We start from the raw sequence: 25,882 nt of genomic DNA, 5'->3' as shown, positions 1-25,882 counted from the left end.
GACTTTGACATGTGGAATAAAAAAGATATACTACCTCCGGGTGAGATCGCATAATCTCAACGAAGGATCACTAATACTGATCGGCAGGCTGTCTTGGGACTCCAAGGGAGAAGGTCACACCCTATTTTTCCATCATTGGGGAACCTCCCCCTTCAGAGTGAGTACCCAGATTTGTGTTACTGTTCTCTTATTTAAGCGCACGGCAAAATTATCTAATACTGTTGGGTTCAAAATAGTGACAGCGTTGTCCCAAACAAATCTAGTCCAGTAAAAAAAATCCAACATCTGTTAGGGCTCCTTCACACGGACGGATTAACGTCGCGTAATACCCGCTGTGTTGCCCACAGCTATTAGGTTCTATTAAACCTAATAGCACAATGCTTACAGTGCGGAATTCCACACCATAAAATCACCCGTCCTCACCCGCGGCATGCTCTATTTGCCGCGGGTGTACGCATGGACGGCTTACATTGAGTCAATGGAAGCCGTCCATCACGTTATCTTCCGCTGTAGTACAGTGGAAGATAGCGTGAAACCGCTTTCCCGCCTACTGCTGCCGTGTCATATTACGCGGCCGGCGCATCATGTGACAGTGTGGGCGTGTCATATGACGCGGCCGGCACGTCACATGACGCTACGGCGCGTCACGCGCTCTATTGCGCATACGGGCCGAAGCGTCATTCGGGACCTGAGACGCTGGATCCACAGGTAAGTATTGGGGTCTCCGGGGGGGGGGGGGGGGCGCCGTGATGGGTGAGAGTGAGTACCCAGATTTGAGTCACTGTTCTCTTATTTGAGCGCATGGCAAAATTATCTAATACTGTTGGGATCAAAATAGTGACAGCGTTGTCCCAAACAAATCCGCAACAATAAGTCCAGTAAAAAAAATCCGACATCTGTTAGGGCTCCTTCACACGGACGGATTAACACCGCGTAATACGTGGTGGAAATCCGCTGCGTTGCCCGCAGCTATAAGGTTCTATTGAACCTAATAGCACAATGCTTACAGTGCGGAATTCCACCGCGGAATTCCACACCATAAAATCACCCGTCCTCACCCGCGGCATGCTCTATTTGCCGCGGATGTACGCGCGGACGGCTTCCATTGCAGTCAATGGAAGCCGTCCGTCACGGTATTTTCCGCTGTAGCACAGTGGAAGATAGCGTGAAACCGCTTCCCCGCCTACCGCAGCCGCATCATATTACGCGGCCGGCACATCATGTGACGGTGTGGGCGTGTCATATGACGCGGCCGGCGCGTCACATGATGCTACGGCGCGTCACGCGCTCTATTGCACATACGCGCCGAAGCGTCACGCGGGACCTGGGACGCAGGATCCACAGGTAAGTATTGGGGTCTCTGGGGGGGCGCCGTCGCGGCCGTGTGAAGCCGGCCTTAATCATCCCTAGACATTTTGGGAGTGAGATGTAGAATAAATGTGCAGTATGTGCCTATGACTTCCTTTATGAGTGGTTGCTGTACAACTGCTGGTCTCCACTGAGTCTACAATTGCTCCTTCTAATATCACATACATTACTGCTAGATGTTCTTTACTGTACCTGGTATCTCCACCAGCTTCTCCGTGGGCAGCGGAGCTGTGAACACAAAACACAACAGGTTACAAATGGGATTTTTTGTATTTTAAAAGCAGATTAATGTTTGTATTCCACCGTGTTAAATGAAGTGATAAAAGTGTGCAAAATCACAGATTTTTTCTTTTATTGTTTTATTGAAAATGAAATTGGGAAAAATGTACACTAGTTTTTTTGAGCAGTGAGCCGGCTCACACAATAGACCTATATATACATGCAGAGATAGGTCATGGGATATGTGAACTATTCTGCAATATTTTTCAAGCAAGCAACAGATCTGTAATGCAGAGTAGAATGGAGATATGTAAGGTATTTAACCCCTTAGTGACGGAGCCAAATTTTGGAAATCTGACATGTGTCACTTTAACATTAAATAACTCCGTAAAGGTTTTGCATATCCAAGTAATTCTGACATTGTTTTTTTTTGCCACATGTTGTACTTCATTTAGATGGTACAAACAGACTGATAGAATTTGTGTATATTTATTAAAAGTGCCAAAATTGGGAACATTTTGAAAAAAATTTTTTTTTCACATTTTCAACTGCAATAACTCAAATATGTGCAAACATACTGTACAAATGTTTGATGATATATATATATTTCCATCTGTTTACTTTATTGTGGGCGCACATTTGAAAAACTTAGGTTTTTTTTAACCATTTAAGAGATGTACAAATTTAACGATGATTGTTAACATTTTGAGGAACATTTTGCTTTCCTGCACCAAGTTAAGATTGCAAAGGCTGATAAGTGTCAGAATGATAGATAACCCCACAAATGACCCCATTTCAAAAACTACACCCCTTAATGTATTCACTGGGGGGGGCGGGAGGGGGCAGGAGTATTTTGACCCCACAGATTCTTTTCAGGAGTTCATGAAATTTAGAGGAGAACAAATAAAATTTCATATTTTTGCAAATATGTCATTTTTCTATAGTGCACATGAAAATAAGGATTTACATCCCAAAATGGATGCCCCTGTTTGTCCTTTGTTCAGAAACATATCTGTTGTGGCCCTAATCTTATATCTGTATGCACAACGGGGTCCAAAACGAAAGGAGCAGCCGGTGGCTTTCAGAACAGGCATTTTGCTTGAAGGTGTTTTAGGCCCCATTGCCCACTTGTAGAGCCCTTGAGAACCCCCCCAAACGACCCCATTTTGAAAACTATATCTCTTAGCAAATTCACCTAGGGGTGTACTGCATATTCTGACCCCACAGTTTTTGAATGAATCTAAGCTAAGCAGAAGGGAAAAAAATTACAATTTCCGTTTTTTGGCAATTATGTCATTTTAAAAACTGTTTTTTTTGTACAGCACACATAGGAATGAATACTTTCACCCCAAAATGGATACGCCTGTTTGTCCCGTGTACAGAGACATAGTCACTGTGGCCCTAATCCTATGTCCTCATGCACAATAGGGGCCAAGCCAAAAGGAACATCAAACTTCAACAGTCTTTGAACTTTTACATGATCGCCATTATCCATTGGATAACGGTGATCACGTGACCGGGGACCGCTCACTGCAGCCACTGGTCACTGCTCCAAGCTCTCAGCTACCTTTAGTAGTCAGGAGCAAGGAGATTTTAAATTTTCTGGGCCCTCTCTTGCTTCTGTGCTTGTATCTGCCATTTTGGCGACAGGAACATGCGCCAAAGCTAAGTGAGGATTCTGTCAGGGGACATTGCCAGTGGCCTGAGGTAAGTAATTTCACCTCCCTTGATGGATCGGATCTGGGACCCAGAGGTGAAACTATTTTTTTCTTTTACGTGACCGCCGTTAATCAGTGGATAACGGCGATCACGTGACCAAGAACCATGGCAGAAGCAAGGAGATTGTAAATTACCCTGGCAATCCGCGGCTTTTGCGCATGCTTCCCACATTTTGGCGACAGGCACGTGCGCAGAAGCAGTGGTATGGTCCGTGGATAAATCCAGGGGCCTTAGGTACGTAATTTCATCTCCCCTCACAGATATATGAACCAGATAATAACACGTTAAAAGACCTAACAGATTTGTCCTATAACAATAAATGCATGAAAAAGAAAAAGAATCTAACCTCTAGTGAAAAAACGACACTGAAACAATTAAGTAATAATACAGGGTTAACTATAAAAAGAGCCGACAAGGGGGAGGGATAGTTGTAATGGAGGATAATCGTTATCATGAAGTAAGTCTCAATTTACTTAAAGGGGTTGTCCCGAGCCAAACCCGCAAAATTTTAAATCTGCACATTCCCCCAGTCACCCCCCGACATAAAGCAGCCCTTTAAACCGTTTAAAAACCGCTTCCTACTTACTGTTGAGATGAAATAATGACTTATAACGTTCAGCAGCTAAGATGACGCCTGTGTTGTCCCGTCCCACGGTGCATCGCGCTTCCAGGAGGCCTTCATGCGGTTTAGCAGCAGCGGCGTTCTTGCTCCGCCCCCTTGTACGCGTCATCGCATAGCTCCGCCCCCGTCACATGTGCCGATTCCAGCCTCCTGATTGGCTGGAATCGGCACATGTGACGGGGGTGGAGCTACGCGATGACGCGTACAAGGGGCGGAGCCAGAATGCCGGCTCGTGCCGGAGCGAAGAGATGGCAGAAGACCCTTCTGCGCAAGCGCGTCTAATCGGGAGATTAGACGCTGAAATTAGACGGCACCATGGAGACGGGGACGCTAGCAACGGAGCAGGTAAGTGAATAACTTCTGTATGGCACATATTTAATGCACAATGTATATTACAAAGTCCATTAATATGGCCATACAGAAGTGTATACCCCACTTGCTTTCACGGGACAACCCCTTTAATAACGATAAACATTACAAGAAAATCGGTGGAGATCCCACATCAGAGATAAACCTCTACATCAATTTATTAATGAAGCCCTACAAGGGGGAGGACTATCAAACAAAGAAGCAATCTGCACCAATCAGATAGAGCTGGAAATACCATATCCCAAAGATCCATAAAGACATCCACGATCCGCCTGGAAGACCCATTATTGCGGGAATAAATTCTGTAACCTGCCATCTATCTGAATACATTGACACAATACTACAGAAGTATGTATCAAACCTCCCCACATTCGGGCGGAGCCTGACCGCTGAAGAAGATGGAGTGCTGAGCCCAGAGCTCTGTCTCATCGGCACCTGCGGGGACCTCTAACAGCCGCTCCAGGAGGCTTATTGATGGGGAAAATCGGCAAGGAAAGAGGGGGAGAATTCCAGAGTACCCCCAAAGCACAGAAGGGACAAGCAGACATGCAGCGGTACCTAAAAGACCGGAGCACCCGCTCTCCCGTGCTCCCTCCAAGATGATGCCGGCAGCAGCAACAGCTTGCAGTAACAGTAAGGAGAGAGAAGATGGGGACTCTTCTGATGAAGAGGAGGGGGGAAATGTATCGAGGAGCTTCATGAGGGAGCTCCTTTCACAGGCACTGCACCCAGTTAAAGCAGATCTGGCTGACATCAAAGAGGATCTGAGGCAGCTGGGGCGCAGGGTGGAAGAGTTGGAGTCCACTGCAGCTGCTATCATCTCTCACTCATATGGGGTAGAAGACACCTTAAAAGAACACAGATCTCAAATTAACAAAGTCCTCTTGATGCAAGAGGACATTGAAAATAGGAACAGGCGTAATAATGTCCGCATTAAAGGGCTGCCTGAGTCCTGGGCTACAGAGTGCCTACATAAAGTCACCAAGGAAGTGTTCTGCCAGCTTGTGGGAGAGGAGAGAGCTGCCTCCATTTCATTGAAAGAGTACACAGGGCGCTCAAACCCCCTCCCCCCCCTCAGACCCACCGAGAGACATTATATGTAAAATCCTTGCATTCCCAGACACACTGGAAATATTGAAAGCAGCGAGGCAAGCAAAGGACATTCGTTATGGGGACGCTTCTTTACTCATCTTCCAGGACTTGTCTCCAACTACCCTGGCTAAGCGCAGGATGATGCGCCCTCTCCTAGAAGTCCTGAGGAACAGGGGGATCAGATATGCTTGGCTGTTCCCCTTCGGCCTGGGGCTGACCCACAAGGGCCGCAGGCTAAATATAAGATCCCCAGACGATTTGCTACCTTGTTGGCAACTTCTGGACATGGAACCCATCGAAATACCCAGCTGGCTCCCACTGCCTGACCAGATGCGATTCCCTACCTTAGCAGAAGCAGGGAGCTGGCAACCGGTTACCAACCATAAATCCCCAAAGGGGAAGAAAAGGAAGCCCAGGGAAGAAACAGCAGCGGTGGACACTTGAAAGACTGGCTGGAGCGAGCCTGACAAGTCCACTTGTTTGGCGTGAGTCACGGATCACGCCAACCCCCTTAGCCCTTGGTTGCAGCTTGCTGTTCATTCCGGTTTAAAGGTTATTGTTGGCAGCAGCAGGAGAATTGGGAGTAAGGCCGCAGGACTCACTGCAGCGTGGCCTGCCGCGCTCGTAGGGTCAGACATATTGCCCTGTCTGCCACTCCTCCTCCTCCTGACTTTCTTTCTGCTTCTTTTCCCTCCTTTCACATATAATGTTGTTTTAAATATGCCTCATCTGCTTTAAACAATCATTCCCCCATAGTTGTTGTTATAATGTGTAACTTTATCTGTTATCTCCTGGATTATCACCAGTAACTTCCAGAGGTCCCCGACCGTGCCTGTCAGGTCAGGCTGACTTGGTTATATAGTTAACTGAGTACTGCGCTTCAAATTTGGAAGCAGGCCGTCCTCTACTTAGTGTGAAGTTTGAAACGTTTTAAATTACATTTCTTGAGGGGCTACCCCGGTGGTTCTCTCAAGAAGCACCTAACGGTGCTCTCAACTTCCCCCCAATTTTTCCTGCCCCTTCTCCCCCTCCCCCACCCTACCCTATTCCCAAGCACATTGACTCGGGTAATTGTTTACCTCAAGTGAACGCTCTGGTTATTTGTTACTTATTGTTTCTCTTGTGTCTCCGCATCAAGTGACCCAATGAACAAGATTAAGGTTACGTCTTTTAATGTCCGGGGCCTCAACACGCCAGCGAAACGCCACAACACCGCCTGTCTGATCAAGAAGTATGGGACGAAAATCCTACTCCTACAGGAAACCCATTATAAGGGGATCAGGTGTTTCTCTCTGCCTGGTAAGCAATTTTCACAACACTTTCACAGCACACACGCGACCTCCGCCTCCAGGGGAGTCTCAACTCTTCTCCACAAATCTATTAATTTTACCTGCGATTCGCAGTATACAGATGGTGAGGGAAGAGTTCTGCTCCTGAAGGGGAAGTTGGACAATACACAGATCACCATTGCTAACTTGTATGCACCCAACTCTGATCAGGTTCCATGGCTGATAGCCCAACTGGAGATTCTAAAGAATTTTGCTGTGGGACAGATTATCCTGGGCGGGGATTTGAATCTAACCCTTAATCCCCTTTTAGACGCGTCCACAGGTAGATCTCAAATACCTCAAAAGAGATTGAGGAAACTCAATAAAAGTTTACAGGAGTTGGGCCTGGTGGATGTATGGCGCCTGTTCCACCCAGCAGACAGGGATTATACCTTCTTTTCACAGGTCCACCGAACACATCAAAGGTTGGACTATATCCTAGTCTCCCCGGGGCTCTTAAAGGCTCTTCAGGGGGCTCACATAGATGTGAAGACTGTTTCCGACCATGCTCCAGTTCATGCGGTACTACATCCCTTCAGACAATCTCCCAGAGAGTGGCGCTGGAGATTGAACGCTTCATTGTTCGATTCAATAGAAAATGTAACCACACTCTCAGCTCAAATAGAGGAGTTTTTTCAGTTAAATGCAGGTGGGGAAGTGAGCGAACCCACGGTTTGGGAGGCACACAAGGCCTATGTTAGAGGCTTACTGATTGCAATGGGCTCCAGGGCCAAGAAGAAATCCCAAAAGGAAATTGATGACAAACTAAATCAAATTGCCAGGCTAGAGCAAAGAGTTAAACTTTCCCAATCAGAGACCGAGCTAGGCAAGTTGACGGAAATAAGAAAGGAGCTGTTGCTCTGCCTCAACGCCAAGTTTAATAAGAAACATTTGTTCTGGAAGCACATATTTTGCATCCAAGGTAATAAGGGAAGCAAACTAACAACTTCCTTAATCAAAAAAGCAAGGATTAGAAACACAATCACCGCGATCAAAACAAAAACGGGCATAGTATCTTCAGACACTAATATTATTGCCAAGGAGTTCCAACAATATTATGAAGGCCTCTACAACTTACAAAACCAACCTTCCCCTGAGGAGGCGTTATTAGCCAAATCCAGGATTGACGCTTTTCTCAAAAAAATCCCCCTTCCGAGACTAAGTGAAGAAGCCGCAAATTCTTTATTAGTTCCGGTTACACAAAACGAAATCAAAGAAATAATAACTTCCTCCCCCCCAAACAAAAGCCCGGGCCCAGATGGCCTCTCCATGTCGTACTATAAAACCTTCCAAGACATCCTGATACCCAGAATTACAGACCTATTTAATTCCCTGCTTGAGGGTGCCCCACTTCCCAGACAGACACAAGAGGCGCATATTACGCTTATCCCCAAAGATAAAAAAGATGAGGCCCTCTGTAGCAGCTACAGACCTATTTCCCTTATTAGCTTGGATGTTAAACTCTGGGCTAAACTCCTGGCCAAGAGGCTTGGCAGATACTTACCAGACCTCATTAACGAGGAGCAGGCGGGGTTCGTGAGGAGAAGGGAGGGAAAGGACAACTGTAGAAGACTATTGCATGCTTCACGCATAGCGCGCTTAAACAAGATCCCCTTAGCATTTGTTGGAACCGACGCGGAAAAGGCGTTTGATCGGGTGGACTGGCAGTATATGAAAAGTACCCTTCTTAATTATAATATCCCAGTCAGCTTCGTATCAGCGATCTTTTCCCTTTACGACGCCCCTCACGCCAGGATTAGGGTGAACGACATTTTGTCACCCCCCTTCGAAATTAAGAATGGCACTCGTCAGGGGTGCCCCCTCTCTCCCTCCTTATTCGTCTTGGCCCTGGAGCCCCTACTGACGCAGATCAGACAAGACCCAGGTATAGCGGGGTTATCTGTGGGTGATACCTCCATATCCACCGCGGCCTTCGCGGACGACATTGTCTTCGTTATAACCAACCCGGAGGAAGGACTTTGTAGACTTGTCGAAATTCTGAAAGCATATGGCGAGATTTCAAATTTCAAAATCAATTTCGACAAGTCCACGGTCTTGAACGTTTCTATCCCGCCTGCGCTTGGCAAAAGACTCTCTAGCTCTTCACTGTTCGCGTGGTCGGAAACAGCTCTGGACTACCTGGGAGTTAAAATTCCAAAAAATTTAGATGATTTATTTGCAACTAATTTTGCCCCACTACTGGATAAGGTGAAAAAACTGGTTAAGGACTACGATTTACCAAGCATCTCCTGGTTCGGGAGACGCAATATACTTAAATCCTATATATTACCGATCATCCTCTACAAGATCAGGATGTTGCCAATATATCTTCCCCCGAGCTTTTTCAAGACGCTCCGTACGTTATTTGCAGCCTACGTGTGGAGGCAAAGAAGACCTAGACTAGCATACAGTCTAATGATCAGGAGGAAATCTGAAGGAGGTATAGGTCTACCTAATATTGTAGATTATTACCGGGCGGCCCAGTTAAATTACTGGATGGATTTGACACACCCCTTAGGAGACAAGCTCCTTCCAAAATTAGCACTGGACCACTCTAAGAGCGGTTCACTAGGTGACTTGTGGTTCCCGGAGAGGAAAAGATATCGCGCAAAAGATTTTTCCCTACTGCTGAAGGGCCCATGTGAAGTAGTAGATAAACTAAGGGAGAGTTTGACTCCGAGACCATCTCCAGTGACCCCGCTAAATTTATTACCCAGATATCTGACTCTACAAGGAGATCCGGTTTCTTCCTCCATTTGGAAAAAATGTAATCGTTTTACGGTGGGGGATCTCCAAGGGATGGCTCATAAGCCGGTGGCAGAGATCATTCAAACACTTCTGCCGGACTGGTGCCCTTCATTCCTGGTGAGAGCCTCGGTGACAAGAGTCCTTGAGGATTTCCTTGGTACAAGTAGATCCACCAGGCCCAAAACACCATTCGAACGCTCCTTAATAGATCCTGACCCCAGGGCGCGCAGAATTTTGCGGCTTAGAGGTCAATTTATAGTTCCACAGGTGATAAATAAGCCCGCATTCTTGACCTCATGGGAAAGGGAATTGGGTATCCAGCTGACATCAGCGGACACTAAGTCAATCCTGGCCTCCGCGTATGGCCTTTCTCCATGCATCCTCGCCCAGGAATCTCACTATAAATTATTGGTTCGATGGTATAAAACTCCACAATGGTTGCATGCATACAAGTTAGCTCCAGATGACAGATGTTGGAGATGTGGAGTGGAGACTGGCTCCTATCTGCATATATGGTGGTCATGCGGGAAACTTGAGACCTTCTGGAGAGGAGTGGGCGTGGTGCTGGGTAAGATAAAACAGAACTTTGCTTTAACACCAGAGATGATCTTTCTATGGAGACCGTCCCAAACGTTCCATCCGTTGAGAGACAGATTGGTAGCCCAACTGATCGACGCAGCTAAAGCTCTGATTCCGTTGCATTGGAGGGAGGAGTCTCCTCCCCTTCTCTCACATTGGAAGGAGAAGGTGGATTGGATTTATAACTTAGAAGAGCTCGCTAGCTGGCAAAACAATACACAAGAGAAATTCATTACAACGTGGCACCCCTGGCGTGATCTGAGGCTCTTAGACATACTAGCCCAGTAGTCAATGTGCTATCCTATACCCCCCCCCCCATACCCTCACCCCACCCCTCTCTACTGCCCCCGGCTTCCCCCACAAGTTGTTATACAGGTATTGAATACAAGCACTTACCCCCGGGGCCCAAAGGTCCATTCGGGGGGTGGATATACTGCGGCTGCAGTACCCTGAATTGGTGTAATACGCGTTTGATGTGAATTATCTCGTCAGGGCAGTAGATACCTGTGAATAGGTTGATGTTTATATGACAAATAACTTTCCTTGTATGTATCGAAAAATCTTGAATAAAATTTGATTTGAAAAAAAAAAAAAAAAAAAAAAAAACCTCCCCACATTCATTAAAGACACAGGACATCTGCTAGAATCAATCCCTAAATGTAACTGGAAACAAGAATATATATGGTGCCCATTAGATGTAGAAGCTCCATATAATAACATACCCCATAATTTAGGTATAACAGCAGTCAAATGGTATCTAGATAATGATCCACTTATGCCATCCAATCAAAAGTATTTTAAAGCTAAATCCATAGATTTCATTTAAAAAAACAATTTTGTATATAATGATGAATTCTATATTCAAACTCACGGGACGGTGATGGGCAGCAAGTTTGCCCCATCTTTCATGAACCTTTAAATGGGTTATTTGGAAAAGGAGGCTTTTCAAGATGCAAGGATTAAATTACACCGGAGGTTTATAGATGATACTTTGTTAGTTTGGGAAGGCACAGAAGGCGACCTTACGTCCTCTATTGATGATTTACATATAAATACAATGAACTTAAGATTTACAGGTACAATTGAGAAAACGCAAATAATCTTCCTGGATATAGTTTTATTTTGTAGTAATAACATCATTCATACTAAAACGCACTTCAAAAAGGTTGATAAAAACAGCTATTTAGACTATACTAGCTGCCATGCGAAAAGCTGGAAAAATAACATACCATATAGCCAACTAAAAAGAATTCATAGAAATTGCTCCTCTGAAGAAGAACTTGAGATATGATCAAAAATCAAAGAACGCTTCAAAGAAAAACGATACCTGGAAAGCTTAATAGAAGATATGAAACTTCAAAATAATGAAGAGAAAGAAGTAGAAGATGGGACATCAGAGGAGTCCAGGAGACTACCAGCTATACATCTGACTAAATATAGCAGTAAAAACGGGGAAATAAGGAAAATTATAAGAAAAAACTGGAATATACTGCAGGGGGATCCATACTGTGAAAAGAGCCTAGAAAAAGACCCGAGGATAATTTTTAAAAGGAACAGAACTTTACACCATCCCCCCCCCCCCCCCCCCCCAATCCGCTAGAAAAACAAAGAAGAGAAAAAGTGGGGTTAACCCATTTAACACCCAAAGTCAGCATCTAACACCAAGGGAGCTTCAACACGCTACAGAAAAAGATGGAAATGTTGCCCACTTTTAGCGCACAAAAAGAATAAAATTCAACAGGGAAGCGATACAACTCATATTAAACAGAATAAACCTTGTGAAACCAGTAATGTAACATATATGTTAGAATGCCCGTGCGGCAGCAGATATGTAGTCCGGTCTTCTTTCTTCTGAATGGGGCGGCTCGTGCCGGAGAGCGGCTCCTCATAGCTCCGCACCGTCACGTGTGCCGATTCCAGCCAATCAGGAGGCTGGAATCGGCAATGGACCGCACAGAAGACCTGCGGTCCACCGAGGGTGAAGATCCCGGCGGCCATCTTAGCAAGGTAAGTACGAAGTCGCAGCAGCGCCGGGATTCGGGTAAGTACCGGCCGTTTTTTTTTTACCCCTGCATCAGGTTTGTCTCGCGCCGAACGGGGGGGCTATTGAAAAAAAAAAAAACCCGTTTCGGCGCGGGACAACCCCTTTAAATTAATTTTATACTGTACTCTATTTAAGATGTATTGGTGTTTTATGTCTTGAAAAGGAAGTAGTGCTCATATTTGTTCAATAGAAAGGTGCAGTATATAGTGCCATATACAGGGATATACTACATACTCCCTCTGCGGAGAACTAGCAAATGCCTGTTTGTCATCCTTTCATGGTATGATAAAGTTTTATGATGAACTGGAATGCACATAGTGTTCCAAAAGAGGTCATGTGATAACATGCTGCAGGGAGAACCCCCCCCCCCCCTTTTGATTACATCAGAGGGTATCGCGCGATGCCGCTGATGGACGCCTCGGCGTATTTGTGTATATATGTATACTTGACAATTGTGTATTTTATGCTTTAAAAAGGCACGATGAAGTGCCCAAACGCGTGGCTTTAATAAATACTGGGACCAATCCACAAGAGGTTTTCCAACTCCGTGTAATCACAGCACTCTAAGTCCTCTGCAGCGCGGGGCTACTTTTTCTTAGTTTTGCTCTTATCCATGAGGGGAGATGAAAGAAACTTTTTTTAAAATTCTTTTTAAACATTTCTTTTAACTTTTACTTCATCGGTATTATCCATTGGATAACAGCGATCATGTGACCGGGAACCGCATGCAGCAGCTCCCGGTGACAGCTCCCTGCTCTCGCCTACTGATACTAGCTGGAAGCAGGGAGTTCTTAAATTTCCTGGGCCTCGCAGGATTTTACGCATGTGCGTGACGTAATGATGCCTGGCGTGCCAGCGCAGAAGACCGGCGTCAGGTCATGGTGGACGAGAACGCCGCGAGACATTGTGGAGGAAGGGCATGAGTATCCTCAGCTCCCCATACTGATCCGATCCATAAGAGGAGCTGAAACTTTATTTTACTTTTCATACACTTTAATGCAATTGCGTGATCGGGGAGAGGGCTTCCCGTGGCACCCCATGACAGCTCCAGGATGTTGGCTACCTCGCTAACTGACAGCATGGAGCTGTCACGTCCTGAGCCTGAAGGGCTTTAATCCCCAGGGGAAGCGTGTTTTTACGGCTCTGGTCATTAAAACCCAGCATAGCAGGGCATAAAAACACTATGGGTTGATCACTAATAGAGATGAGCGAGCATACTCGTCCGAGCTTGATACTCGTTCGAGTATTAGGGTGTTCCAGATGCTCGTTACTCGATGCGAGCACCATGCGGTGCTCGACTCCATTACATTTCGTTCCCTGAGAAATTTGTGCGCTTTTCTGGCCAATAGAAACACAGGGAAGGCATTACAACTTCCTCCTGTGACATTCCAGCCCTATCCCACCCCCCTGCAGTGAGTGGCTGGGGAGATCAGATGACACCGAGTATTTAAATCTGCCCCGTCCGCGGCTCGCCACAGATGCACAGAGAGAGAGAGAGATCAGGGAAAGTGCTGTCTTACTATAGTTGCTGTAGGGAGAGTGTTAGGTGTTATATTCGTCTTCAAGAACCCCAACGGTCCTTCTTAGGGCCACAGCTGACCATGTGCAGTACTGTTGAGGCACAATTTTTTTTTTTTTTGTATATCGGGCGTGCAGACCATAGCGTCCTCAGTCTGCAGTCATTTTACAGAGTATAGGGGCAGTACTGGTGAGGCAGGGAAAGAGGTATACTGGCTATATAGGCAGTGTGGTTGTTCCCAAAAAGTTTAAAAATATACTATATTTGGCCTGCCTGTCACTGCCTTCAGTTTACTGCGTCTCTGCTGGGGGTAGTAGTTGGTGAATTAATACCCAGCCTTGCGCATAATTGTTTCCTGCCTCTGCTGTGCGTTCCGTATGCGAAGTCAGCCTCCAACAGGGAAATCGAAATACAGTGTATATCACAGGCAGTGTGGTTGTTCCCACAAAGTTTAAAAATATACCATATTTGGCCTGCCTGTCACTGCCTTCAGTTTACTGCGTCTCTGCTGGGGGTAGTAGTTGGTGAATTAATACCCAGCCTTGTGCATAATTCTTTCCTGCTCTGCTGTGCGTTCCGTACGCGCAGTCAGCCTCCAACAGGGAAATCGAAACACAGTGTATATCACAGGCAGTGTGGTTGTTCGCAAAAAGTTTAAAAATATACTATATTTGGCCTGCCTGTCACTGCCTTCAGTTTACTGCATCTCTGCTGGGGGTAGTAGTTGGTGAATTAATACCCAGCCTTGCGCATAATTCTTTCCTGACTCTGCTGTGCGTTCCGTACGCGAAGTCAGCCTCCAACCACAGGCCAATAAGCGGCACATTTAATTACAGTGTTCTGTTTCTGCTAATCTCGTAACACACCATGCTGAGGGGTAGGGGTAGGCCTAGAGGACGTGGACGGGGCCGAGGACGCGGAGGCCCAAGTCAGGGTGTGGGCACAGACCGAGCTCCTGATCCAGGTGTATCGCAGCCGACTGCTGCGGGATTAGGAGAGAGGCAAGTTTCTGGGGTCCCCAGATTCATCTCACAATTAATGGGTCCACGCGGTAGACCTTTATTAGAAAATGAGCAGTGTGAGCAGGTCCTGTCGTGGATGGCAGAAAGTGCATCCAGCAATCTATCGACTACACAGTCTTCTACGCCGTCCACAGCTGCAACTCTGAATTTTCTGGCTGCTGCTCCTCCTTCCTCCCAGCCTCCTCACTCCATGAAAATGACACATTCTGAGGAGCAGGCAGACTCCCAGGAACTGTTCTCGGGCCCCTGCCCAGATTGGGCAGCAATGGTTCCTCTCCCACCGGAGGAGTTTGTCGTGACTGATGCCCAACCTTTGGAAAGTTACCGGTGTCCGGGGGATGAGGCTGGGGACTTCCGGCAACTGTCTCAAGAGCTTTCAGTGGGTGAGGAGGACAATGACAATGAGACACAGTTGTCTATCAGTGAGGTAGTAGTAAGGGCAGTAAGTCCGAGGGAGGAGCGCACAGAGGATTCGGAGGAAGAGCAGCTAGACGATGAGGTGACTGACCCTACCTGGTTTGCTAAGCCTACTGAGGACAGGTCTTCAGAGGGGGAGGCAAGTGCAGCAGCAGGGCAGGTTGGAAGTGGCAGTGCAGTGGCCAGGGGTAGAGGCAGGGCCAGACCGAATAATCCACCAACTGTTTCGCAAAGCGGCCCCTCGCGCCATGCCACCCTGCAGAGACCGAGGTGCTCAAAGGTGTGGCAGTTTTTCACTGAGAGTGCAGACGACCGACGAACTGTGGTGTGCAACCTTTGTCGCGCCAAGATCAGCCGTGGAGCCACCACCACCAGCCTCACCACCACCAGCATGCGCAGACATATGATGGCCAATCACCCCACAAGGTGGGACAAAGGCCGTTCACTGCCTCCGGTTTGCACCACTGCCTCTCCCCCTGTGACCCAAACTGCCACTCAGATCCAACCCCCCTCTCAAGACACAGGCACGACCGTCTCCCGGCCTGCACCCACACCCTCACCTCCGCTGTCCTCGGCCCCATCCAGCAATGTCTCTCAGCGCAGCGTCCAGCCATCGCTAGCGCAACTGTTTGAGCGCAAGCGCAAGTACGCCGCCACACACCCGCACGCTCAAGCGTTAAACGTGCACATAGCCAAATTGATCAGCCTGGAGATGCTGCCGTATAGGCTTGTGGAAACGGAGGCTTTCAAAAACATGATAGCGGCAGCGTCCCCGCGCTACTCAGTTCCCAGTCGCCACTACTTTTCCCGATGTGCCGTCCCAGCCCTGCACGACCACGTCTCCTGCAACATTGTACGCGCCCTCACCAACGCGGTTACTGCCAAGGTCCACTTAACAACGGACACGTGGAAAAGCACAGGCGGGCAGGGCCACTATATCTCCCTGACGGCACATTGGTTTAATTTAGTGGAGGCTGGGACAGAGTCAGAGCCTGGGACCGCTCACGTCCTACCCACCCCCAGAACTGCGGCCCCAGCTCGGTGTTGGCATCTGCGGCGGTGTATGCTTCCTCCACTAAACCACCCTCCTCCTCCTACGCAACCTCTGTCTCGCAATCAAGATGCGTCAAGAGCAGCACGTCGCCAGCAGTCGGTGTTGCGCGGCGTGGCAGCACAGTGGTGGGCAAGCGTCAGCAGGCCATGCTGAAACTACTCAGCTTAGGAGAGAAGAGGCACACGGCCCACGAACTGCTGCAGGGTCTGACAGAGCAGACCGACCGCTGGCTTTCGCCGCTGAGCCTCCAACCGGGCATGGTCGTGTGTGACAAAGGCCGTAACCTGGTGGCGGCTCGGCAGCTTGGCAGCCTCACGCACGTGCCATGCCTGGCCCACGTCTTTAATTTGGTGGTTCAGCGCTTTCTGAAAAGCTACCCACGCTTGTCATACCTGCTCGGAAAGGTGCGCCGGGTCAGCGCACATTTCCGCAAGTCCAACACGGACGCTGCCACCCTGCGGACCCTGCAACATCGGTTTAATCTGCCAGAGCACCGACTGCTGTGCGACGTGCCCACATGGTGCAACTCTACGCTCCACATGTTGGCCAGGCTCTATGAGCAGCGTAGAGCTATAGTGGAATACCAACTCCAATATGGGCGGCGTAGTGGGAGTCAGCCTCCTCAATTCTTTACAGAAGAGTGGGCCTGGTTGGCAGACATCTGCCAGGTCCTTGGAAACTTTGAGGAGGCTACCCAGATGGTGAGCAGCGATGCTGCAATCATTAGCGTCACCATTCCTCTGCTATGCCTTTTGAGAAGTTCCCTGCAAAGCATAAAGGCAGACGCTTTGCGCTCGGAAACGGAGGCGGGGGAAGACAGTATGTCGCTGGATAGTCAGAGCACCCTCATTTCTATATCTCAGTGCATTGAGGAGTAGGAGGGGGAGGAGCATGAGGAGGAGGGGGAAGAGACAGCTTGGCCCACTGTTGAGGGTACCCATGCTGCTTGCCTGTCATCCTTTCAGCGTGTATGGCCTGAGGAGGAGGAGGAGGACGACGACGAGGAGGATCCTGAAAGTGATCTTCCTAGTGAGGACAGCCATGTGTTACGTACAGGTACCTGGCACACATGGCTGACTTCATGCTAGGATGACTTTCTCGTGACCCTCGCATTACACGCATTCTGGCCACTACGGATTACTGGGTGTACACACTGCTCGACCCACGGTATAAGGAGGAACTTTCCACTCTCATACCCGAAGAGCAAAGGGGTTTGAGAGTGATGCTATACCACAGGACCCTGGCGGACAAACTGATGGTAAAATTCCCATCCGACAGCGCTAGTGGCAGAAGGCGCAGTTCAGAGGGCCAGGTAGCAGGGGAGGCGCGGAGATCAGGCAGCATGTACAGCGCAGGCAGGGGAACACTCTCCAAGGCTTTTGCCAGCTTTATGGCTCCCCAGCAAGACTGTGTCACCGCTCCCCAGTCAAGGCTGAGTCGGCGGGAGCACTGTAAAAGGATGGTGAGGGAGTACGTAGCCGATTGCACGACCATCCTCCGTGACGCCTCTGCTCCCTACAACTACTGGGTGTTGAAGCTGGACACGTGGCCTGAACTCGCGCTGTATGCCCTGGAGGTGCTTGCTGCTCCTGCGGCTAGCGTCTTGTCAGAGAGGGTGTTTAGTGCGGCTGGGGGAATCATCACGGATAAGCGTACCCGCTTGGCTTACGCTCATAAAGATGAACAAAGCCTGGATTTCCCCAGACTTCTCTTCTCCACCAGCAAACAGCAGCGGTACCTGAACAATACGTAGGCTGCACCCGCGGATGGAAGCATCGTTCTCTATCACCATAAAAAACGGGGACCTTTTAGCTTCATCAATCTGTGTATTATATTCATCCTCCTCCTCCTGCTCCTCCTCCTGAAACCTCACGTAATCACGCCGAACAGGCAATTTTTCTTAGGCCCACAAGGCTCAGTCATATTACTTTTGTAAATAATGTTTATACGTTTCAATGCTCATTAAAGCGTTGAAACTTGCACCTGAACCAATTTTTATTTTAACTGGGCTGCCTCCAGGCCTAGTTACAAATTAAGCCACATTAACCAAAGCGATTAATGGGTTTCACCTGCCCTCTTGGTTGGGCATGGGCAATTTTTCTGAGGTACATTAGTACTGTTGGTACACCAATTTTTTTGGGCCCTCGCCTACAGTGTAATCCTAGTAATTTTTATGGGCTTCGCCTGCACTCATGCTACAGCAAGGTGTGTGGGGTTGGCCTACACTTTTGCTACATAAATGTAATTGGGGCCTTGTCTATACTGCAACTACTGAAATGTGAAAGATACTGTTATCTCCCTAAACTGCTGCAACGGGAATGTTACTGTGGCCTCTCTTGAGTGCTACTATTACTAAAATGGAACTAAAACTGTGCTCCCCCTATACTGCTGCTTCAAAATTGTTACTGGGGCCTGTCTTGAGTGCTACTATTACAGAAATGGAACTAAGACTGTGCTCCCCCTATACTGCTGCTTCGGAATTGTTACTGGGGCCTGGCTAGACTGCTACTATTACTGAAATGGAACTAAGACTGTGCTCCCCCTATACTGCTGCTTTAGAATTGTTACTGGCTCCTGTCTTGAGTGCTACTATTACTGAAATGGAACTAAGACTGTGCTCCCCCTATACTGCTGCTTCGGAATTGTTACTGGGGCCTGTCTAGACTACTACTATTACTGAAATGGAACTAAGACTGTGCTCCCCCTATACTGCTGCTTCAAAATTGTTACTGGGGCCTGTCTTGAGTGCTACTATTACTGAAATGGAACTAAGACTGTGCTCCCCCTATACTGCTGCTTCGGAATTGTTACTGGGGCCTGTCTGGACTGCTACTACTACTGAAATGAAACTAATACTGTGCTCCCCCTATAATGCTGCTAGTGATATGTTACTGGGGCCTGTACCTAATGCTACCGCTGAAATATTACTAATTCTGGGCTCTGCCTATACCGCTGCTAATGCTATGTCACTGGGGTGTGGAAACGGAGGCTTCCCAAAGACATGATGGTGGCGAGGCCATTTCCCACCAACGTGGTTACTGTTAAGGTGCATATAACCACGGACACGTGGAGAGAACACATAGTGCCTCCAAAACATCCCCCTCCTCCTCCAACAATGAAAACATTCTTGGCAAATACCTTTGCATTGGTCCGTCTGGTGGCAGTCCAAGAATTTCACCTTTAACGACACAACAAGAGAGCTTTCCACCATCCCCCCGCTACGGCCCACTTAATCCTGGCCACATTCTGAAAACCAACTAAATAAAACAGCGATACTAGGTCCGCAGTCGCCACCACATTCCCACCAACGTGATTACTGTTAAGGTGCATATAACCACGGACACGTGGAGAGGACACGTAGTGCCTCAAAAACATCCCCCTCCTCCTCCAACAATGAAAACATTCTTGGCAAATACCTTTGCTGTTACCGTGCAGGGCGGCGCTGGGTCCCGCGGCCGGCGCACACCGCTCCGATGTCGGCTCCAGCGTCCCGGAGCTCTGCAGGCGGGACTCTCCCGGCGGCATGGGGCAGCCAGCGTGCGGCGGCGTGGGTGTGTCCGCCCGTAGGGTGCCGCCCGCTCTCCCCCACCTTCCTTATGCAACAGTGGGAGAGTCGGCTCCTCCCACTCTCCGCCCCTGGGTGGAGGCTTGAAGTTAAAAGACTGGCAGTGACCTGAGTTCACTGCCAGTTATTGGTTTTGTTAGCCTCTAGTCAGGTCTGTCTCAGTCTGCTCTAGTTGCTAGTCAGTGTCCTTCCAGTTTGCCTGTGAGCTCCATCTCCAGCCTTGCTCTGCCTTGTAAGTTCTGTTGGTCTGTTCCACCTGCTTCTTCTGTCGACACTCTGTCCCCCATTAGTTAGTTCCATCTAGGTAGTCGCCAGGTCCCTAGCCAGAGCAGGGACCGCCGCCCAGTTGTCTGCTTGGGGTTAGCCAGGACCGAGACAAGTAGGCAGGGACAATGGGGTACGGGAAGTTCAGGGCACCCCACCTGGCGCTCGGGGGGCAGAGTGCCTAACATAATAACTGACCCTTAAAAACTGTTTTGTCATGGAGGTGATCGGTTCCCTTGCGAACCAGCTGCAGGCCCTGGTGCCTGTGATCCAGGATTTATCCGCCCGCATGGTGGCCCAGGAGCAGCGGGGGGTGTCGCAGGGGCCGGACGCCTCAACCAGCCCAGAACCGAAGTGCCCTCTTCCAGAGGTGTTTTTTGGGGAGAGGAACAAGTCTTTTGTTTTCCGATAGGCGTCTCGCCTGTTTTTTCGGATGTGTCCCCGTTCTTCCGGGTCGGAGGCTCAGAGGGTCGGGCTGATAATGTCCCTGCTGCGGGGCTCTGCCCAGACCTCGGCTTTTTCCATCCCCGAGGGTTCCTCCTGCCTGCAGTCCGTGGACTCCTTTTTCCAGGAACTCGGGGGTATCTTCGACAAACCGGACTGAGCGGGGTTGGCGGTTTTGTGGTTGTTGGCGCTGCGGCAGGGGTCGTCTTGTGTGGAAGATTATTGCTCGAACTTCAGACGCTATGCGGGGGATACGGCATGGAACGATAGCGCTCTGAAAGACGTTTTTCTGCAGGGCCTCTCGGACGCAGTTAAAGACCTGTTAATTTCCCATCCCATTCCCGGGTCCTTAAAGGGGTTGTCCCGAGGCAGCAAGTGGGTCTATACACTTCTGTATGGCCATAATAATGCACTTTGTAATGTACATTGTGCATTAATTATGAGCCATACAGAAGTTATAAAAAGTTTTTTACTTACCTGCTCCGTTGCTAGCGTCCTCGTCTCCATGGTGCCGACTAATTTTTGGCCTCCGATGGCCAAATTAGCCGCGCTTGCGCAGTCCGGGTCTTCAGCAGTCTTCTATGGAGCCGCTCGTGCCAGAGAGCGGCTCCGTGTAGCTCCGCCCCGTCACGTGCCGATTCCAGCCAATCAGGAGGCTGGAATCGGCAGTGGACCGCACAGAAGAGCTGCGGTCCACGGAGGAAGAGGTTCCCGGCGGCCATCTTCACAGGTAAGTATAGAAGTCACCGGAGCGCGGGGATTAAGGTAAGCGCTCCGGTAAGCTGTCTGTACGTCCCTGCATCGGGGTTGTCTCGCGCCGAACGGGGGGGGGGGGTTGAAAAAAAAAAAAACCCGTTTCGGCGCGGGACAACCCCTTTAAGGGAGGCTATGGAGCTAGCAGTGAAGGCAGATAGGAGGGTCAGGTCTAGGAAGCAGGACAGGCAGACCCGTAGAGTCAGGGAGGTCGGTTACCCTGGTCTCTCTTCCTCCTTACCAGTCTCTGCTCCCGAGCCGATGGAGGTGGATCCGCTGGACCCCAAAGAGCGACGCCGGAACCCGTTTTTTTGCATCGTCTCTGCCTCTACTGCAGGAAAGCTGGACATCGGGTGATAACCTGCCCCCTGAGTTCTCACCGCTCGCACCCCGAACCGGCGGAAAACTCCGAGTCCTAGGCTATTGTAGGGAGGATCGCCTAGGACTTCAGGTACTTCCTAAACTTTTGGTACCGTGTCATGTTAGATTCCGGGATTTTTCCCGATCAGGGTGGGCGTTTATTGATTCCGGAGCAGCCGCTAACTTGATAGGTCTGTGTTTTGTCTGTTCCCTGATGGCGGAATTTGTGGCGCTGAAGACGCCAATTCACTTTGATGCTACCCCTCTTTCTACAGGCCTGGTGCGATGGAGGACCCCAGGATTGCAGTTCACAGTGGGGATCCTCCACTCGGAAGAACTGTCTTTCCTGGTTATGGAAAAAATGTCGGTTGATGTGGTGCTTGGTATGCCCTGGTTAGCACTGCACAATCCCCAATTTGATTGGTCCACGCGGGAGTTGACTCATTGGGGATCATCCTGTCATAGTCACCTGTCTACTATAGCCATGTGCTCCGCAGATACTGTGCTCATTCCGGAGTATTTGTCAGACTTTCAGGATGTGTTCTCCAAAAAACTGTCTGAGGCTCTGCCTCCGCATAGGGAGTGGGATTGTGGTATTGACCTGATTCCCGACAGTCCCATCCCTAAGGGAGCCATTATTAATTTGTCAGGCCGCGAGCACGAGGCCCTCAAGTCCTATATCTCAGAGGCTCTGGCCAACCGACATATCCAGCCTTCCAGGTCACCCGCCAGGGCAGGTCTCTTCTTTGTAGAGAAGAAGGACGGCTTACTAAGGCCTTGTGTGGATTATCGGGCCTTGAACAAAATCACAGTGAAGAACCAGTGTTCCTTGCCCCTGATTCCCGACTTGCTGAATCAGGTGATAGGGGCCCACTGGTTCTCCAAACTGGACTTGCGGGGGGCTTACCATCTAATTCGCATTAGAGAGGGAGATGAATGGAAGACGGCGTTCAACACCCCGTTAGGACATTTTGAATGTCTGGTCATGCCCTTCGGGCTCTGTAACGCCCCCGCTGTGTTTCAGGGTTTTATGAACGCGGTCTTTCACGACTTCCTGGGGGTATTTCTGGTCATCTATCTTGACGACATTCTGGTGTACTTGCCTGACTGGGACTCCCATGTGCGGCATCTGAGGTTGGTCCTGACCCGTTTGCGCGAGTATCAACTTTTTGTCAAGTTAGAGAAATGTACATTTGGTTCTAAACAAGTATCCTTCCTTGGTTATGTAATCTCGCCCACAGAGATTCAGATGGAGTCTGATAAAGTAGCAGCAATCTCCCAATGGGTCAGACCAGACAACCTCAAGGCTCTCCAGCGGTTCTTAGGTTTTGCAAATTTTTACCTCAAATTCATTAGGAATTACTCAGTTATTGCTCAACCTCTGACCGACCTGACTAAGAAGGGGGCCGACTTGGGTAAGTGGTCTCCTGCAGCCCTTGAGGCCTTCAGCCATCTAAAAAGGGCATTTACGACTGCCCCGGTGCTAATACAGCCGGACGCACGACTACCCTTTTTCACTGAGGTAGATGCGTCTGAAGTGGGGACAGGAGCATTATTGTCGCAGGAAGTCAGTGGGAGGTCTGGGTATAGCCCATGTGCGTTCTTTTCGCGGAAGTTCAATTCAGCAGAGCGCAACTACGACGTGGGTAACCGTGAATTATTGGCTATCAAATGGGCTCTGGAAGAGTGGCGACACCATCTTGAGGGTGCTAGACACCCAAATACCGTATATACTGATCACAAGAATCTGGTATATCTCGCCAATGCGAAAAGACTCACAGCTCGTCAAGCCAGGTGGGTGTTGTTCTTCACCAGGTTTAATTTCGTCGTGACATATATCCCAGGAGAGAAGAACGTGAAGGCGGACGCCCTGTCACGGAGTTTCGGGGTACCAGATAGTGAGACCATGACTCCCGAGAATATCTTAGCCCCCGGCGTGGTGGTGGCAGCTGTAGAGTCTAACTTCGTCCCTCAACTACAGGATGCTCAGCAGGACGCTCCTTCGGGGGTGCCGGAGGGCAGATGGTTTGTGCCAGAGACCCTACGCCCTAGAGTCATGGATGAATCTCACTCGTCGGTTCTCACATGGCATCTAGGGTTCCAGGGGACCCTGGAGCTTTGTTTCAGACACTTCTGGTGGCCAGGCATGTCTCAGGAGATCCGCAACTTTGTGAGGGGTTGCTCGGTCTGTGCTCGCAATAAGAGTCAGCGGCGTCCTCCGGAGGGTCCTCTGAGACCGCTACCGGTTCCTTCCAGTCCATGGTCGCACCTATCAGTAGATTTCATCACTGACCTACTAGAATCCCAGAAGTGCACCACTATCTTAGTGGTGGTCGACCGGTTCTCAAAGATGGCACATTTTGTGGCGTTAAAAAAGCTACCTTCGGCAAAAGAATTCGCCACGATTTTTGTAAAAGAAATAATTCGCCTACATGGGGTTCCCCAAAATATTGTATCTGATCACGGGGTTCAGTTTGTGTCGCAGTTTTGGCGTGCCTTCTGCAGAAACCTGGGGACGTCGCTTTCCTTCTCTTCAGCATTCCACCCGCAGACTAATGGTCAGACTGAGCGGAAGAACCAAGATTTAGTGCAATATTTACAGTTGTTTGCTAGCGAAAACGCTCATCAGTGGGCAGAGTTCCTGCCGTTGGCAGAGTTTGCACTAAACAACCACCTTTGTTCTTCCACGGGGGTGTCTCCATTTTTTTGTGTATACAGTCAGCATCCTCGCTTCCTTACAGCAATCCCTACTCCGTCGGTCTGTCCTGCAGCTGATGTCGCCACAGATACACTTCGGGGAGTATGGAAAAAGGTACAGAGAAACTTGGAGGCAGCGGGGGCCCGTATGCAGTTGCGTAGTGAGAAGAGTCTGTCTGTGTCTGAACCTTGCAGGGTGGGACAGAAGGTATACCTGTCTTCTAAAAATCTCAAATTGCGGGTCCTGTCCTTGAAGCTGGCGCCACCGTACGTGAGGCCGTTTGCCATCACACGTGTGGTGAACCCACTCGCCTATGAGCTGGGGTTGCCAGCCACATGGAGGGTTCACAGGGTGTTTCATAAATCGCTATTGAAACCTTTTGTCCCTCCAGTGAGGCTTATCCGGAAAACGACGGTGGAACCGCCATACCAACACGGGAGCGTGAACATCACGTGCAGCCACCCAGAAATGATTATCTGGTCGAAAACCCTTCCAGGCCACCAAATATTGTAGGGTTCCTTGACACAGACGGGAATCCAGTATCTCCTGGACCTCGTATTCAACTTCAGCCTCTAGTCAGGTCTGTCTCAGTCTGCTCGAGTTGCTAGTCAGTGTCCTTCCAGTTTGCCTTTGAGCTCCATCTCCAGCCTTGCTCTGCCTTGTAAGTTCTGTTGGTCTGTTCCACCTGCCTCTTCTGTCGGCACTCTGTCCCCTGTTAGTTAGTTCCATCTAGGTAGTCGCCAGGTCCGTAGCCAGAGCAGGGACCGCCGCCCAGTTGTCCGCCTGGGGTTAGCCAGGGCCGAGGCAAGTAGGCAGGGACAGTGGGGTACGGGAAGTTCAGGGCACCCCACCTGGCGCTTGGGGGGCAGAGTGCCGTAACATTTGCATTGGTCCGTCTGGGGGCAGTCCAAGAATTTCACCTTTAACGACACAACAAGAGAGCCCCCCCACCATCCCCCCGCCACGGCCCACTTAATCCTGGCCACATTCCGAAAACCAACTAAATAAAACCGCGCTACTAGGTCCACAGTCGCCACCACATTCCCACCAACTCGGTTACTGTTAAGGTACATATTACCAGTCTGACTGGGGCATGCACTGTGGGCCGAAGCACACCTGTATTGTATCTGACGTTAACTCTGCTGTCCAGGGCACTGCAATGGGATTTGTTTATGTACCGCCGGTGGGTTCCAGGGAGCCACCCATGCTTTGGGTCCACACGGACTTCACATTAGGGATTTGTACCTGCCTGTTTCTATGTATTAAAAACCCCGGTCAGACTGGGGCATGCAGTGTGGGCCGAAGCCCACCTGCATTTAATCTGACGTTACCTCAACTGTGCTGGGCAATGCAATGGGATTTATTTATGTACTGCCGGTGGCTTCCTGGGACCCACCTATGCTGTCGGTCCACATGGAGTTGTAACTGCATGTGTCTACTTATAAAGAACCCCAGTCTGACTGGGGCATGCAGTGTGGGCCGAAGCCCACCTGCATTTAATCTGACGTTACCTCAGCTGTGCTGGGCACTGCAATGGGACTTGTTTATGTACCGCCGGTGGGTTCCAGGGAGCCACCCATGCTGTGGGTGCACACGGAATTCCCATTGCGGAGTTGTACCTGCCTGTGACTATTTATAAAAAACCCCGGTCTGATTGGGGCATGCACTGTGGGCTGAAGCCCACCTGTATTTAATCTG

General features: G+C 49.3%; 1 protein-coding gene across 1 annotated transcript in view; it reads right to left on the bottom strand.

The window, feature by feature from the left end:
- Positions 1 to 25,882, bottom strand: part of LOC136586785 (macrophage mannose receptor 1-like) — a 359,197-nt gene that overhangs the window by 29,140 nt on the left and 304,175 nt on the right. The window contains exon 29 of the mRNA XM_066585009.1: positions 1,561 to 1,596. Within this exon, the coding sequence (XP_066441106.1) occupies positions 1,561 to 1,596 (36 nt within the window). The remainder of the gene's footprint in view (positions 1 to 1,560; positions 1,597 to 25,882) is intronic.

Source organism: Eleutherodactylus coqui, chromosome 12, assembly GCF_035609145.1.
Source record: "Eleutherodactylus coqui strain aEleCoq1 chromosome 12, aEleCoq1.hap1, whole genome shotgun sequence".
In the NCBI taxonomy this organism is placed as follows: Eukaryota; Metazoa; Chordata; class Amphibia; order Anura; family Eleutherodactylidae; genus Eleutherodactylus; species Eleutherodactylus coqui.
The sequence above is the reverse complement of the archived record's forward strand: the minus strand, read 5'-3'. Positions and strand labels throughout refer to the sequence as shown.